The sequence below is a fragment of the Miniopterus natalensis genome, chromosome 2, assembly GCF_054644295.1.
Source record: "Miniopterus natalensis isolate mMinNat1 chromosome 2, mMinNat1.hap1, whole genome shotgun sequence".
Lineage (NCBI taxonomy): Eukaryota > Metazoa > Chordata > Mammalia > Chiroptera > Miniopteridae > Miniopterus > Miniopterus natalensis.
This window is the reverse complement of record NC_142082.1, coordinates 34836757-34854101: the sequence shown is the minus strand read 5'-3', so window position 1 is coordinate 34854101 and position 17345 is coordinate 34836757. Positions and strand designations below refer to the sequence as shown.

Here is a 17345-nt window from a genome sequence, read left to right as displayed (position 1 = left end):
GCAAGCTCCCCTACTGGAGATTGATCCCCCAATCTGGGTATGTGTGTGCCCTGACAGAATCAAACCTGCCACCTTTTGGTGTGTGGGATGACATTTCAATCAACTTAGCGACACCACCAGGGCTATATTATATTTTTTGCTGATCTGACAAAAAAATAGGTGTAATTTCGATTCATTCACAACTGATGGCTATTGTTATATTGGTTGTTGTCATTTTTTTATTTGACTATCTAAGAGACAAGAGGTAAGTGCCCCTGACTGAATAGTAGGGTATTGTATGTTTAAAAAATTCTTACAGCCCACCCATTAAAAATCACTGTTTTTGACTATGGAGATACAGCAGTGGTCAAGACTTATGTTGCAAGAGGGGGATGTAGACACCAAACATTTAAACACATAAAAAAGGTAATATGAGCACTAAGAAGGTTGAGATGAATACTATGAAACAGGGTAATTCCTAGAAAGTGACCAGAGGAGATAGCTGTAGCTGGGGTGGTTAGGAAGTCCTTTCTGCATAGATCATATTGATCTGAGACCTATAAGGAGGAGGCAGCTATGCAAAAACCTAGGGGAAGAAAGTCCCAAGTAGAAGGAACATCAAGTGCAAAGGTCCTGAGACAGGAAAAAGCGTGGTTTGTTTGGAGACCAGAAGGAAGGCCAATGTCTTGAGTATAGTTAAGAGAATGGAAAGAGTTAGGCACCAGATCATGTGGGATCTTGGTAGGCTACAGAGCCGTGTTGTTTTTCAGGTCCTATTGTGAAGCTTTTGAAAAGTTGTGACTAGAAGAATGAAATGATGTTATTTAAAATTATTGCTATGAGGAGGATGGCCTACAGGGGACCAGTGGTGGAGACAAGGAAATTGTTTATATGACCATTGCAGCCATCCAGGGAGAGGCGCTGATCATGGGTAGACCAAAAGGCCAGCTCCTCGCCAGTTTTTGTATGGCTCAGAAGCTGTGTGGTTATCATCTTTTTCAGTGGTTGGAGAAAAAAAAAGAAGAAAAATACTGTTTTATGACACATGAAAAGCATATGAGATTCAAATTTCAGTTTCTATAAGTACAGTTTTACCAGAACATAGCCACAGTCATTCGTGTTTATCTGTCTATGGCTGCTTTTGGAATTTTTGTTGGAAGTAGAAGCTTAATGCCCAGATTTTCCCTGTCACACCGCAGCAGTTCAGTGGCTTAGCAGTGGTAAAGTTTAATAAACTTACGATATTTTTTTGTGTGCTCAGGACCAAGATTGAAATTTTTCTGAACATGAAGAACCACTCTCAACCACTATTATCGAACATTGAATGGCTTTTGAACATTAGCTTGTTGCAGACTTTATAATTTCTTAACGAATTCAACCTAAAATTGCAAGACAGAACAGCTCTTATGTGCAAAATGTGTACTGTGTAGTAAAGTCATTTTGACAACAACTAACATTCGAATCACAACAAATGTCAAGCTCCTTTTTGCACTTCCAGGGCTGCCAGGAGATTAAAACAAGAAGCGAGCTACAGTTCTAGCATCTTTTAAACCTCAATGCAAAAACAAAGGAAATTTCCATATTTTAAAATCCATTTAACTGTACCGTTCAGAATCTTCCCCCTAACCTTCAACGGGTAGTGATTAAACTGCCGTATAATATTATGCTAAAGGCAAGTATCAAGAGAAGAATCTAACAAAATTCTGTAAATGCCTTCCAAGTGCTGAATGTGCCCAAGTAAAATCACATGCCCCAGATTGATGTTGGTATTTGGCAGTAACTGTCTGTGGAAAAAGACGTTTTCAAAGGTGAAATATGTAAAATCCCATTATAGAGTAACATTACAGTATTACCAAAAAATTGTGCTTGGTTTTTATATTCTAAATGTTGCAAAAAATTGTGAAATTTGTTTTCTTTCTTGTTATCTAAGTAGCTACATAATATCCTCAATTTTGCCTGTGGGCTTACAAAGCCTAAAATGTTCACTATATGGCTCTTTGCAGAAAGAGTTTGACTTAGAATAAGGTGGCAGTAGTGGAGATGGTAAGGAGAGAACTAACTTGGCATATCTTAGGAGGGAAGGCAGAAAAGATGGACAGATGGATTAGCTACCAGATGTAAAGGATGTTAAAGAATTCGGAGTGAACAACAGAATGAATGGTGATAATGTTCACTGAGATGTGAAGGCTAGGGGAGGGGAGCTCTAGGGAGACAAATCAGGAATTCAGTATGGACTTGGTGGATTTAATATGTGCATGAGATATCCAAGTGTTGATGTCCGGTTAACAATCGACCGAGTCTTTAACTTAGAGGATGATTTTTTGATATAACGCCAAAGTCAGGCAACAAAAGGAAATAGAGACAGATGGGATGACAACAAACTTAAAAACTTTTGTGCCTCAAAGGAGATAATGAACAGTGAAAAGGCATTATGAAGACAGTGTGGTACTGGGAGATAGACGTGTGGTTAGGAGAACAGAGCAGGTCTAGAAATAGATCCAGCTATAGATGATAATGGGCAGATGTGCTAAAGGATTCAGTGGGAAATTCTCTTAAACAAGTGTCCATTTGGGGAAAGAATGAACTCATTTATTAGATAGCAGATCACTGGTTTCTTGGAGGCAGGGACTGAGGTTGGACTGCAAAAGGGCAGGAGGAAACTTTTGGAGGTGATGGATATGTTTTTGTATCTTGATTGCAGTGGTGGTTTTTTACAACTGTCAAAAGTCATTGAGCCCGGCTGGGTGTAGCTCTGCGGTTGAGCATCGACCTGGGATCCAGGCGATCGGGGTTCGATTCCCGGTCAGGGCACATGCCTGGGTTGTAGGCTTGATCCCCAGTTGGGGGCGTGCAGGAGGCAGCCAATCAATGACTCTCTCATCATTGATGTTTCTCCCTCTCTCTCCCTCTCCTTTCCTCTCTCGGAAATAAATAAAGATACATTAAAAAAAAAAAAGTCATTGAATTCTATACTTTAAATGGAATGCAGGGGGGTTTTGAACATCAATTAATATACTTCAGTGAAATTTATTTTTTTAAGTGAGTATCTAGGGAATGAGGGCAGGAGGGCATGGATCTGGATGAGATTCAGAGGGAAAATGTAGATGGAAAAGGGAAGACAGCTGAGGACTGGGTCCTGGGGCCCTTCAGCAGTTAGAAATCGAATGAAGAGGCCAAACCAGCACAGGAGGCTAAGAAAGAGCTGCCGAAGATGCAGGAGAAAAACCAGGAGTGTGAGTTGTGCCTGAAGCCAGCGAAAGAAGTGTTTGGGGAAGGAATCATCAACTGTATCATGCACTGTGTCAGTGAGTAAGGTGAGGACAGGACTGACTGATAGATGAGAGAAGGCGGAGTGTTAGGTGACGTTGACACACGTGATGGCAGGAGATTCGCAGGGATAAAAGCCAGATGGGAATGGGTTCAGAGGAGGGCAGAAAGTGACAAAGTGGAGACATGTGGGTGGACAGCTTTTCAGGGAGTCTTGCTTTAAAGGAGAAGAAATGGGATAGCAGATTGAGGGAAACGTCTATGGAAATTTTTTTATTCTTTGCATTTTATTTGTTGAAGAAATTAGATCAATTGTCCTGTAGAGTTTTCCACCGTCAGAATTTAGCCGGTGCATTCCAAAGGTGTAGTTGAAACTGTTCCTTTCTTCTCTGTTTTCTGCAAGTTGATATTTGGGTTTCAAGGTGTAATGAGGTTTGGATGCCATTATCTTTGGCAAGCCTGGGTCCTAAGTAGTGTGGCATGTACTGCGTGGTCATCACTCTGTGGATGCTCAGGCTTGGGTCATTAAATTTGTTCAGGTTTACAAAATGATGATGTTTTAATTTTGCCAATCTTTTTTCATCTATTACTTGGAATAATTTTTTAAAATTATTTTTATTGTTGATAGTATTAAAGATGTCTCCCCTTCCCCCCCGGCCCGCCACCACCTGGTTCCCGCCCTACCCCAGGCCTTCACCACCCTATTGTGTGTATTCAAGGGCAGTGCATGTCTGTATCTAGGTTCTTTGGAATAATTTTTAGAAGAGTGACCCATCTTACTACGTCTCAGGTTACCCAGGAGTACAGTGCTCATGGGAAAGATGAGGTCAGCGCCTGGCCCTTTCCTTTGATCTACCGGTTTTACAGCGCAGTTGGTTCCCTGGTATTTCCCAAAGTGACCAAGTTAGGGTGCTATTTTGTTTTGGTTTTGAGGCTCCATTTTCAATTCATGGGTTTAAACATACTTGATATGCTTTAATCCACTGCAGTTATCATCCTATTGCTGGTCAGATTGTCCAGCAGGTTGGCCAGAGGTGTTTCTTAAAGTTGGCTTGAGTCCTTTGGACACGACCCCAGTCTCTGATAGCTCCCTAACTTTATGATACCACAGGAGGTAGCAGCCTCATTTCTGCCCCAGACCTGGGGTCAGCCATTTTTTCAAGAGGCCTTGATAACTGGGAAATGATATTTGTAGACAACAGTTGGGGTGCTAGGGAGGCTTGTTGCTCCTGGGCCTTTACAGTGCTTCCAGGGAAGACTCAGAAACTGCCACCACTGCCATCTTCCTAGAATCCAATACCTACAATCAGAACATTTCTAATTCTGAAGAACTTATGATTGAGTCTGTTGCTGTGTAACAGGTGATTAATTGTGCTGATTCTATACTGGCAAATATGAACTGGATCCTGTGGCTCTTCTTTTCTGCCACAGGCTGGGATGTGTCTGGGTCTGGAAGTAATAGGAATGCTCTGAGTGTTTTCCTCACAACTCTTAGACCCTTAGCAGTGTAGAAGTCAGCGTGCTTTTAGACTGCTTATCCACAATTTAAATCTTTTACACCACACCTTTTCTTAGTTTTTTGACAGCTACACCTCTAATACTCCCCAGTAGAAACTTCTGCTAGATAATTGAAGATTGAGAGAGATATCTGTCATTTATTTTTCATAGTATGGGAAAACGTCAGAACTCATGGTGGAGGTTGATTTTATGTTTCATTTTCTCCAGTACTGCTGGGATTAAGGAGGAAGTATAAGAAATGGTCCTTGTTCTTAAGCAAGTTATAATTAATTGCTCATCTAGGATAAGACCTTGTAGAGATGTTCCATCCTGCACAGAATGCCGGGGTTGGGATTCCTTTCTCCCACTGCAGTGTAGACAAATTCCTTTTTACATTCCTGTACCTTTAGTTTCCTCATAAGTAAAACAAAATGTAGAGTTTTCAGATCTGTTTGCCTTTCAAATTCTAAGTTTGTATGAATGAGTCAGGCTTCTGTTGTGTTTGGTTTGCTTTTGAGTACTGTGACCTGAGTGATTGCAGTAGCACCTTCGTAGGCCTCCCAGCCCTCCCCCGTTCCTGCATATCTTCAGGCTTACCTCAGACCATTGATCTTTCTGAAACATAAACATATTTCTCCCCAGTTCTTAAGTATGAGAACTTTGTAAAGTATGAACTCTCTCTGTGCAAGATGTGGCCTGGCTCTGTAATTTCTTCTCAGTCTTTTTTCTTGCCATACCCCTTCACCTATCTCTGGCCATACTGAATTACTCACTGTTCCTTAAACTTGCCATGTTATTTCTTAATCTGAAATTTTTATAAACTGTTCCATCAGACCAAAATTTTCCCTTCGGCTTCCATTTTGGAGAATTTCTGCTCATTTGAAAATACCCAGCCCTAATGTCTTTCTTAACCTTTCTGGGCATTTAGCTCATCTGGCTTCTTATTCTGTAATACTTTGTACATTTTATACTATGGATTTATCATATTGAATTATAATTTATTTTAGAATTCTATACTTTCCTTTAGTCCCCTGGAGGGTGGATCATAATTCAGCTAGTAGTGTTCAGTACATGGATGGATGACTAAAGTCGAAGTGCCAGTATTAGAACCTAGGATTCAAGACTCAATTCTTAATCCCTTAGGCCACCGAGAGGAAGAATCTATTTTATTCCATTCTTCATTATTTCTTTTTGCCATTATTAAATTACACATGTCCATATAGAAGAACAGGAACAGCAGGTAAGGCAAAAAGAAAGGTCAACTAGTATCTTCCACCTAGAAGTAACAGTTAACTGTTTTATGTGCATTATTTGTGCTAGAATTTTATGTAAACATAGAATTTTTAAATAAGATTTAGTCTGAACATACTTTTATCTTTATTTTTACAATTAGAAATATAAACATTTTTCATTTTTCTAAACTTTTAAAAATAGTTTATTGATTTTCAGAGAAAGAGGAAGGGAGAGGGAGAGAGAGAATCATCGATGTGAGAGTGCAACATGATTGGCTGCCTCCTGCATGCCCCCACTGGGGACTGAGCCCACAACCCCAGGCATGTGCCCTTGACCAGGAATTGAACTGGCAGCCTCCTGGTGTATGGGACAGCGTTCAACCAACTGAACCACACTGGGCAGGACATGTTTCTAAATTTTTTAAATGGCTGCATGAATATACCATAAATTAACCAGTTTCTTTTGTTCATCATTTAGATTGCTTGAAATTTTTAGATTCTGTAAACTCTACACTGTGATGACATTTTTGTAGCTATATTTTTCTGCCTACTCATGACTCTTTTCCTTAGGATAAATTCTTACAAGTGAAATTAATGGATAAAAAATACTGATTTTGAGTTTTCTACATTATACCACAACACCTTGAGTGTGCCAGTCACATTACTATTGTACCAAGTCACTTGGCAATATTTTTAGGTAGGGGCAAGTATTTAGGTATCATTGTGCGTTAAACTGCTTTCCTTCTTATTGATCAGTCAGGAAATCAGGGCTCAGCTCGAATTGTAGAGTTTCACTCTGGGTACTGTGACTTAAGTGATCATAAAGGTTGGAATTGATAAACCTCTGCTTCTTTAAAAGGAATAAAAATAGGCTTGCTGTTGAATGAAGGACACTAATGCTTTCTACAGGGCTACATCTGGGAACTTTAAAAAAATTTCATAGCTACTTAATTAGAACTGCTTTACTTGTTTGCATAGTTTTTTAATTTTATTATTTTGTTTTTTAAAATATATCTTTGATTTCAGAGAGAGGAAGGAAGAGGAGGAGAGAGAGATAGAAACATCAATGATGAGAGAGAGTCATTGATCGGCTGCATCCTGCATGCCCCTTGCCGGGCATGGAGCCCACAACCCGGGCATATGCCCTAACTGGGAATTGAACTGTGATCTCCTGGATCCTAGGTCGATGCTCAACCACTGAGCCATGCCAGCCAGGTTTGTTTGCATAGTCTTTGAAGCCACTGGATCCTCTCTGATAAGCACTAAAAAAGAAGAGATTTTAATAACAGATTGGGAATAAAACAATTTTATAGATGAGAATTATCTAAAAAAATTATAATTTACTTCCAGTGTACTAGTCATTGATTGTTAGTAAACTAGAATTCAAATAATTATAATATGCATAAATAATATTATATTTACTTTAAACTTATTTTATTAATAAATGTATAACTGGTTATTTCTTTTTTCACTACTTTCTTCTCTGGACATGGAAGAATTTCATTGTTCTCACTGTTATTTTAAACAAATGCTTAGTTCATTTTTTATAGCAACTTTATTGAGATATAATCCACATACCATACAGTTTACCCAAAGTATACAAATCAATGTTTTTTAGTCTCTTCACAGAGTTGTACAATCATTAGCACAATCAATTTTGGAATATTTTCACACCCCCAAAAGGAAACCTCATACTTTTAGCAGTCATTCCCCATTTCCTCCCAACCTTCCTTCCTGCCGGCAACACCTCCAATCAGTCTTTCAATCAGACTCCCTCCCTCCCTCCCAGTAAAATGGGAATTTAATCTGATATTTTATAAAGTTTGGTAAAAGCATGACCACTTCCAAAATTTGCATGACATATTAACACTTAGACCAATTGAAACGTAGTCATTTGACTGAAAACACAATTTCTTTATAAACCACTTAACATACACATTTAATTTTATATATAAACTATTATCCAAGAAAAAAAAAAGGTAAGTGAAGAGTTCAGACATACTAGACAAGTATTGACCTCTGGACTTCAGAAAGATGTGGAAACTTTTCCTGAAGAGAATTTCCTTTCTTTTTCTCTAAACTTTTTTTCCTTGCTTCAGTGTAGGCTTGTTTCCCTGACAAAATGTTCCACATGGAACATTGCAAAGATTTCCTATTGTATCTGTTACTTAGGTACAAAGGTATAGGCCATTTGTTGAACTTTTGTCAGATGATTCTTCCAAAGATGTCTGTTATAGAAGTATCAGGTCTGGCTTTCTCTTGAGCAGGTCAAAGAAGCCTTAGGATATCTTCTCTTTCCTGGACAACCTTCTCCAATACATCCATGAATCTACTACTTTTCTAACCATTCTGGACTTGGCATTGGCAATCTCTGCCACTTGGCTTTCTGCTCTAGAGTTAGGAGCATGTTTCTTTTTTTAGAAGGACATACTAAAGTTTATGTATATGTTCATTACTTTTATTCGTAAGTGCTGACAAGTTCATGAAACATCAGTTTTCACTTTTTTCCTCTAATTCCTTGGGTCATCAAAAATTTCTTCCAGTACTTTCCTTGACAAAGTATTATAAATACCTGCTCTGGTGAAAAGATGTGATATTTGATGTGTTCTTAGGCAACAAACTAAGAGAGTGCCTGCAACCTGTGCTAGCTGGGACCAGTTATTGACAACTCAGGAGTCTTTGGGGTGCCTGAGATTCTTTTGCAAAGAATGACCAGAATGCACCAATCTATTTCCTGTCTCTATAGATTTGCCTGTTCTAGACATTTTATGTTAAATCAAATAATATAATATGTGGTCTTTTGTGCCTGGCTTCTGTTGCAGCATGTATCAGTACTTTACTCCTTTTTATGGCCAAATAATATTTCACTGACATTTTGTTTATCCATTTATCAGTTGACGGACACTTGAGTTATTTGCCTATTAGGAATAATGCTGCTGTGAACATTCATGTTCACATTTTTGTGTGAATTCATTTTATACCTCTTTTCCTCCCCCCAGTGTCTCTCACGAGAAGCAGGTGGAAACATGAGCATTCAGTTTCTTGGCACAGTGGTGAGTATGAAAGAATTATTACCTTGTATATTCTTCTAGAAAAAAATGTGTTCAACTAGTTCTAGCCTGTGTGTTTGAACCTGGCTTCATCATGATTTTATTTTGCTATTAAATGAGATGTCTTTGTATAAGAAATGGGTTCTTTAATGTCTTAGAAAAGTTTCCATGATAGAATACTTTTGGCAGTTTCTTATTAAAGAGAAAATAGTTTTTAAAAATATTTGCAGTTTGTTGAGTATTTCAAGTATTTTTTTTTCTACTGGAAAATTTCTTCCTGTTTTCATAATAAAAATAAGAACATACATATCATAAAAGATGCTTTTGAAAATAGTGACATTGTTGGAGCTTTTTTGCTCAGTTTTCCTTCTACTTTTCTCTATTAGGTCCTTTCAAGTCCACATTTCTAATGAAATTGAACCATAATATTTGTATCTTAAGTTTTTGACTTATGATCCTATTAATCATTTTCTATATTGCTATGTAATATCAGCATTGTTTTAGTGAAGCTGTGTCTAACATTCTGATGAGTAGATGTGACATGTTTTATTTTCCATGAATCCCAAGTCATAGGTCAATGGTCAACCACTGAACCACACTGGCTGGGCTGCTCTTTGAACTTTATTTAAAATTCTCAAGTAGTGTTAACTAATTACACCTGTGAAGACACTATTTCCACATAAGGTCACATTCTAAAATTCTGGGTGTACATGAATTTTTAGATGACGCTATTTAACCCAGCACACACTCTATAGAGGCGTAGAAGCATATTTGACATTTATGAAAAGCTGAAAAATAACTCAGGCAGTTTACTTAAAAATATATTTGGTAAACAGGGCACTCTTTTTAAATCTGTACCTTAAGTGTATATATGATTTGAGTACTTCCATTTATTTTTCAAAGTATTTTTATACCTGTTATTATCACCTGATTGATGTTATATAGTCCACACTCTAAACACTGAAACACCAATGAAGCCTATGCCTAGATTTTGGAGGACAATACTGGGCATAGAGAGGTTAAATGACTCTGATAGGTAATAGCTGGTAGAATCGGGATGCAAAACCAGGTCTCTCTGACTTTCAGTTAAGCTGTTAACCATCAGAGTGCCTTAAAAACAAAGTGCTTTACTGTGTAATCCAGAGAGCTCTTTGTAGTAACTGTAGAGAACACCTATCTTAGGTCAGGATGCTATGACAAAATTCCATAGACTGAGTGGTTTAAACAACAGACATTTTTCATAGTTCTGGTGGCTAAGTTCAAGATTAAGGTGCCAGCAGATTCCTGGTGAGGGCTCTCTTCCTGGCTTGCAGTTGGCCACCTTGTAGCTGTTATCCTTACAACCAGAGAGTTTCGTCTCTCTTCCTCCTTTATAAGGGCAATAATCCCACTGTGAAGGCCCCACTCTCATGACCTCATCTAAGGCTAATCACCTCCCAAAGGCCCCACCCCACCTCCAGATACCATCACACAGGCAGGGGCTTAGGGCTTCAACATATGAATTTTGTGGGACACATTTAGTCCATAATATACACTTAGTCGGTATGCTACATATTTCAGAATCTTTCCAGAATCTATGTCTATTTTAAATGTAAGTTGTTTGGGTTTTGTTTTGTTTTGTTTTGTTTCCGTGTTTTTGGTGAAGCTGGAATTTGTGTACATCAGATTGTAAAACATAAGCTCACAAAAAAGGTGAATTGGTCCAGTGTTTTACTTAACCAGAATTCCTTACTTGAACTATGCTTCACAAAAAGAAGATGCATATTTTGTTATTATTTTAAGAATGCAAAGGTTAACATTCCAAGTTTTTGTTTGTAACCATTGTTTATATTTAATTTTTAAAGTATCATTATTTTAAAAGCATGGTACTATTAAGCCAAACATAGCTCAGTAAGACTTTTTTTTTTCCCCTTGTAGAAACAGTGCATATTGACTGAAAAAGAAAATAAGCTTAGACTACATTGAACAGTGTCTTCATAGCCGTGCTCTTGGCACTTACCCAAGGACTCTTGAGGAACTATCAAATTATATGTCTTTGAAGCTTAGCCAGAGCTCTTAATGAAACCAAATCATGCTGAAGTTCTTAAAGCTAATTTACATCTCAAATTGTACATTTTAAATTAAGTTTTTATTGATAATAAATATACTTTATTTCTTATTAGCCTAGAAAGCTTGAGTGATAATATCAGTAGAATAAACATGTTTTACCAAGATTTACCATTAAGAATGCTATTAATATGACCCTTGATACACTAGCACAATTAGATTTCAAAGTAAGCATTTATGAAGTAACAGCGATTAATGACAACCATCGAAAACAATTTTGAACTCCATCAGTTTAACTCAGGAGGGTAAACTTAATATGATAATTCATCTAGTTGAATTGTATCAACTTAGCAGGAAAGTATGTAAATATGTGACCCTTACCTAGCTTCTAAATGGATGCTGTGCTGATAGATTTATCAGTTCCATTAGAGAACTTTGGGGAACTTTGGAATTTCAGCAATTGTTCCCTTGGAGGCTGAAAACCCAACCTGATCTCATACTGGGACCATTCTGGTCTGCATATTTCCATAATTTGCCTTTGCTACTAATATGACAGCAAGACACAAATAACTGTTTCTAATAATATCAGATGGAGTTGTAGAGGACAGCATTTTAATGTAGTAAAAGACCTCCCGGTGGAGTTGTTATTGCTACTATAGAACAGCAGCTACACAGTTGCAACTGCAGTCTCTTAATTGATTCGTTTAATTAGCAAGAGCTGAAGCTTGGGTTGTATCTTGTCTTCTGATATCATAGGACTCAAATTCTGCATCATTCATATTTATAGATATATAAACATCATCCAAAAGCTGAAAACTCGCTTTTGGATATTGAATTTTAATAGAGCAAACTCCCATTTGTTTGAAATCCAAATAATTGAAAAATGAAAAGAACTAGGATTCTTGTTGTTTTCCTTTATCAACACTCTTTTGAGAAGTAAATGATAGCATGCATTTTGGTTATTACTGTTTTCCAAAAATAAACTTCCAGAGAACTTCAGTATTCGATACCTTAAACTCTATAAGCATTCCCTCTGTTTCCATGTCTGGTTATCTCTGATGTTCATTTGCCTTTTTCTCCCTTCTCTGTCCTATCCCTTTTTCTGTATTAGTGGCGATGCAGGAGTGGCGTGATGGCTCACTGGGATTTCTTTCCATTGCAGCGACACTGAGTCCTGCTGGTTTAGGCTTGGGCTTTCCACATGTGCCTACCACTTGGCAGAGCATCTGGCTGAATTGCCCCTTGGGACTTGCCTGCCAAACCCAACCAGCACTGGTCTGGATTTCTTAGGATGAAGGAAAGGGGGATGGGAAGTGTCGGCTCCCTCCCTACTGCGCCAGCCTCTGCCTGTTCCTGACCCTTTCCCGTCCAGCTATAGAAAGCAGGTGGTGGCCACAGGCTAGACAGTTTGTTGAGGGTGGATGAAGTCTCTCTGTTTTTTAGGTACGTTTTATAGTGCTATGAAAAAAGTCAATCTGTAGCATCCCATCCTGCATTTTCCCCAAATATGCACAATTTCAGCCAAAATGTAAGTAAAGTAAGATTTTATGAAATGGGCTTTAAAATACAATTTTAATCTTCAATATTGTTTTTATAGTAATGTGTTCTGTGTACCATGTAACCAACATAAGCATGGACTTTTGGAATATGACTAATTACTTTCTAGTTTTTTGAAATTAGCACGCTGTATATAATATGAAAGTGCATTATTAATATCCCATGTGTAATGCATCTTAAACAAAAATTTGAGAGAAATCATGACTGCTGGCTCCGCGATGTGCTGGGAAGTGTGCTAGATGGGCGTGACTTGGTTTCTGCTCTTAAGTAACATACTGGCTATGGGTCAACACAGACCAGTATCATGAGTACATGGGTTAGCACCCAGGTGGGTTATGCACAGGCCAGTGTGGTAGCAGAAGATCTATTATTAGCTTTACTCTTTTTCATTTTCTGATACAAAAACTCTTATCAGTAGGTAGAGTATAGACCATAGGGCATAGCTCTCTGATTGAGATTCTGCATTTCATATCTTATTAGACATGACGTTTCTTTATTGAACATAAAGCCTAGCATTTATTTGTAGTCATGGTAGTCTCTTACATTACATCTCATCTTACCTGTACATTACACTTACTACATGTAAGATGGTAGTCTTACATCTTACTATAGATTGATCATCTCTTATGTGCTAGTCATTAAATTTTGGCAATTCAAAGGAAAGTGATATCCCTGCCAGCAGTGAGCTCACTGTCCACTAAGGATATAAACATAATAGTGTGGTAAGAGTGACAGTAGAGGTTTGTATGAAATAGAGGTATTCTGGGCTTGGAGAAAGGAGCTCCCTAGTGAATGAGTGAGTGAGTGAGTGAATGAATGAATGAAAATATATACCATAGTAAGACTTCAAAGATGAATAGAGTTTGCAAGCATTTCAGATATAGGGGAATAGCATCTGCAGAGGCCCTGAGACTGCATTTTCAGAAACTGTAATCCATGATGAAGGTAGAAAGAGTGAAGGGAATAAAATAAATGAAGGTACAGAGGCAGGCAGGTGCCCAGATGTTCAAGGAAGGGCAAGTTGGCTGGTGATTGACATGAGAGATGAAACTAGTGGCAGGAGCTAGATGTTGCAGGACTGTGCCGAGGAGATTGGCCTTTATTCCCTGGACACTGCAGGATTTGAAGAGAGTTACAATATCACTGAGGTTTGTTTTGTTTTGAATTTTAAAGAGAACATGTGGGAATAGGCAAATAAAGGAAAGGGTACACTTGAGAGCCTCCTCTTGAGGATCCAGAGTTTAGTTGTATGTATTAGGCAGAATTGAAGATGATTCTGAGGTTTCTACATGTGATAACTGATGCAATGACCTGAGGGAAAAACAGCAACAGGAAGAAGAGAGGAATTATACAGGGGGAAAAAGGGAGAATAGATAATGAGTTGGATTTTTGACACTTTTAAGTTTGAAATGTCAGGGAAATATTTATGATGTAAGGAAAATCTTTAGCCTGAAGTTCTGGAAAAAGATTAATGGTGAGAATGTAAGTGGGTGCATTTTCAGCATTCAGAGGTGAGGTCTGAAGCCCTTCAGTAGATGAGATTGCCCACAGGGGCGTAGAAGGAGGAGAGGATAGGCCCAGAAAGGACCCCTGGGAAATGGCCACATCTAAGGGGAGGCTCCTCACCTCCCTAACATAATCATTTAAAATGACATTGTCTGTTGTCCAAATAATTTATATTATATATGGCTATTGGTAGCCAATTTAGTCTAACCTCAATCACGATTTCACAGTATCCTAGGGTGTCACTAATTATTCCAAAGTATCTAAAAATCCTGCTGCCATCTGCCAAAGAGCCTCAAAATCAAATTAATTTTAATGAATAACATAATGCCTTACGTTTGTCTGATGCTTTGGGGTTTTAGAATGCTTATTTGAGTCCATTCAATTTCTAAGATAAATAAGCCATACAGCACCTTAGAGTTAGTTGTAAAAAGACACATCACACACTCTTTGAAATGTCAATTTAAAATATTTGAGATTCGTGAGTGATATGTTCAGAAACCACTACCATGATGCTGGTGAATATTTGGGGGGGGGGAGTAGGGGAAGGAATTCTAACTAAAGCTTGGCTCCCTTTGAATCTCAGATCTCCCAGTTTTACGAGTTTTGTGAACTGGAACAAGTTATTCAACTCCCCTGGTCATAATTTTCAAAATCAGCAGAATATCTACTTTTATGGAAGTGATGTGGGTTAAATAAGAAAATATTTGTCAAATGCCTGAAAACAGTAGGCAGTTGGCATATGGTAGCTCACCTGTTATCATAGCACCCTGAAAATACACTCTCCTTTTGCTTCATTTTGCCTTGTTTTTCCCCTCCTTTTTCTTGCTTGTGTGGAGACATGCTATCACCTGAAATTGTCATCTCCACTGAGATCACACTTAGTGCTCAGTCTGTAGAGAAATTCAGAGGGAAAATATTTCTCTTTTATTTGGAAAGTCTAATTTTTGTTCATCCTATGGTTATAACCCCCCACATCCATACACACACTTAGCGTGTTATTTGCCGTTGAGTGCCTAAGATAGAGCGCACGTGTAAGCCTGCAGCTCGTGGCAGCCAGATTCTTAGCATATTCTCTTCCTTGCAGAAGGAAGCTCACCGAGGATTGTCTGGACCAGGAAGACTTAGGCATCTTGTGTTTGAAAGGCTAATACTTCTGATGGTGGACACTTTATGATGGTTCTTATGGGCCTTCTTTTCTCTGCCAGCCTCACTCTGAGGTGATATTAGTTCAGGGAGGTCATTTAAGGCCACTGTGGTGCAGTTCTGCATACTGTTGATCTTTCGAACATATAAATTATTTGATTGTTGCTATTTAACTGATGATGAGTATGATGTGGAAATGGCAGCTCTTTTCTCATAGAAGCAAAAATAGTCTGTCAGTGGTTCTCAAACTTGAGCATGCATTGGAATCACCTGGAGAGCCCGTGAAAATGCAAATTTCCAGGTTCCATTCCCAAGTGAGGCTGATTCCCGAGGTCTGAGGTGAGGCCTTTGGATCTGCATTCATAAGAAATCAGTTTAAAATACACCAGGACTAGGTTTGGGAACATATTTTGGCACTTAATATGGAATTAGTATCTAGTTTAAGAAATGGATCCCCTAAAATACATAACATTACTGGCGTTATAAGTGAAGTGTAGGAACAATGTTCTGAATATTTCTTGTTATAATGAGGATAGGATAAGCATTTGATTATTTGAGCTAATTAATAAATTAGTATAAATGTTTACAATACATAATTTTTTTTAACCAGAAAGAGATGTGATAGGACCTAAAATATAATTAAATCCATAGTATCATCAACTATATCTTTTAAGTTTACTTATCAACTGCACAGCACTTTAAATTTAGTCTAAGTTATTTCAAATCTTATATCACAGGACACTGATAATTTTTGTTTTGGGCCTAGAGCAGGATTTCTCAACCTAGGCAATAATGAAGTTTTGAACTGGATAATTCTTTGTCATAGGAGTCTGCTCTGTGCATTATGGGATGTTAGCAGCATCCCTGGTCTCTACCCACGAGGTGCAAAGCATCTCTCCAGATGTAACAACCAAAATTGTCTCCAGACATTTCAGATGGTCACAGGAGTGGGGAGGTGCCAAATCACCCCAGTTGAGCACTGGCCTGGCTGACTGTAGCAGTTGGGGTTTCAGAGTTTTCCTTCCCATGTCACTAATAAGTGTAAGGTTCTAGAGATGAAATGTCTATATCAGATGTGATACTTCTCAGTGGCCTGAAGCTTACTAAGTCTTATATACATCCTGACTTCCTCAGATGCCTTGTGCAGAGAAAGTAACAATAAACTTTAGTAGCCTCATGTTCTGTTTGCTTTAGGAACATGTTTAATGGTTGGCAGTGTGGCAGTATAAGGGTTACTCGTAGTCTTCCTCATATTGGAGCATAAACCAAATCTGTCATGGGCAGCCCTTCATGAAATTTAGGGCAACTGGTTCTGTTTATTTGGATCCTTTTTCCTGTTGGAATAGCTGTACTGTTACTGTTTACCAAAGGTTGTCACATCCTGAGTCAACAGCTAGAGTTACAATTACTACTGTATCTCAGAAGCTGCAACTTTTCGTTTAGTCCTTAAACTTGTAGAAGTCCTGTCCCTGGTGTATCAAATAGGGTAGACTATCCAATGTAAAATGTCAAGCGCTGAGAGTTCTGCTCTAGATAATTATGGAAGGGCATAGAACTATGTGAGCATCTCTGAAACCCTTCACAACGCTCTCTAGTACTCTGCAAACTTACATGTCCCATGGATAAATAGTCCACAGCTATTACACCCTGTTCATTCCAGATCACCTCACCCAGCCTTAATTTGTAAATTGAAAGAACTACAGGCATCTCGATCATTTTAGAAAAAGAACTGGGCCCCATGTACATTTATATTGAGTATGTTGTTTTACTATTTTATCCTAACATTGATGACCCTCTCTGTGTGCATTTGAGTCTTCACAAAATTTTGACCAACATATCATAAGTAAAGTTTTCCCTCAATCAGTGTTTGCAGTTATGATCCAAAGGACTTTATGTTATTTTTTATATTCTTGATTGTATCTAAATTTCTTTTTAAAAAGGACAATCTTTTTACAGTTCAAGCCTGCCATCAGAAGGGTTTTCTCATTGGATCACCTCTGTTAATGCCACAGCTACTCAGAGTAAAAGTCAGTTAGGTATTATTGTATCAGTTTATCAATTTGTTGGA

At 38.2% G+C, this 17345-nt stretch overlaps 1 protein-coding gene and 1 pseudogene across 2 annotated transcripts in view; one reads left to right on the top strand and one right to left on the bottom strand.

Annotated features, from left to right (window-relative positions):
- Window positions 1–17345, top strand: part of PCCA (propionyl-CoA carboxylase subunit alpha) — a 336620-nt gene that overhangs the window by 240429 nt on the left and 78846 nt on the right. For both annotated transcript variants that reach the window (XM_087814252.1, XM_087814253.1), the window contains one exon: window positions 8975–9028. In XM_087814252.1, the coding sequence (XP_087670378.1) occupies window positions 8975–9028 (54 nt within the window). The remainder of the gene's footprint in view (window positions 1–8974; window positions 9029–17345) is intronic.
- On the bottom strand, window positions 7977–8633 carry LOC107530139 (large ribosomal subunit protein uL29m pseudogene; annotated as a pseudogene).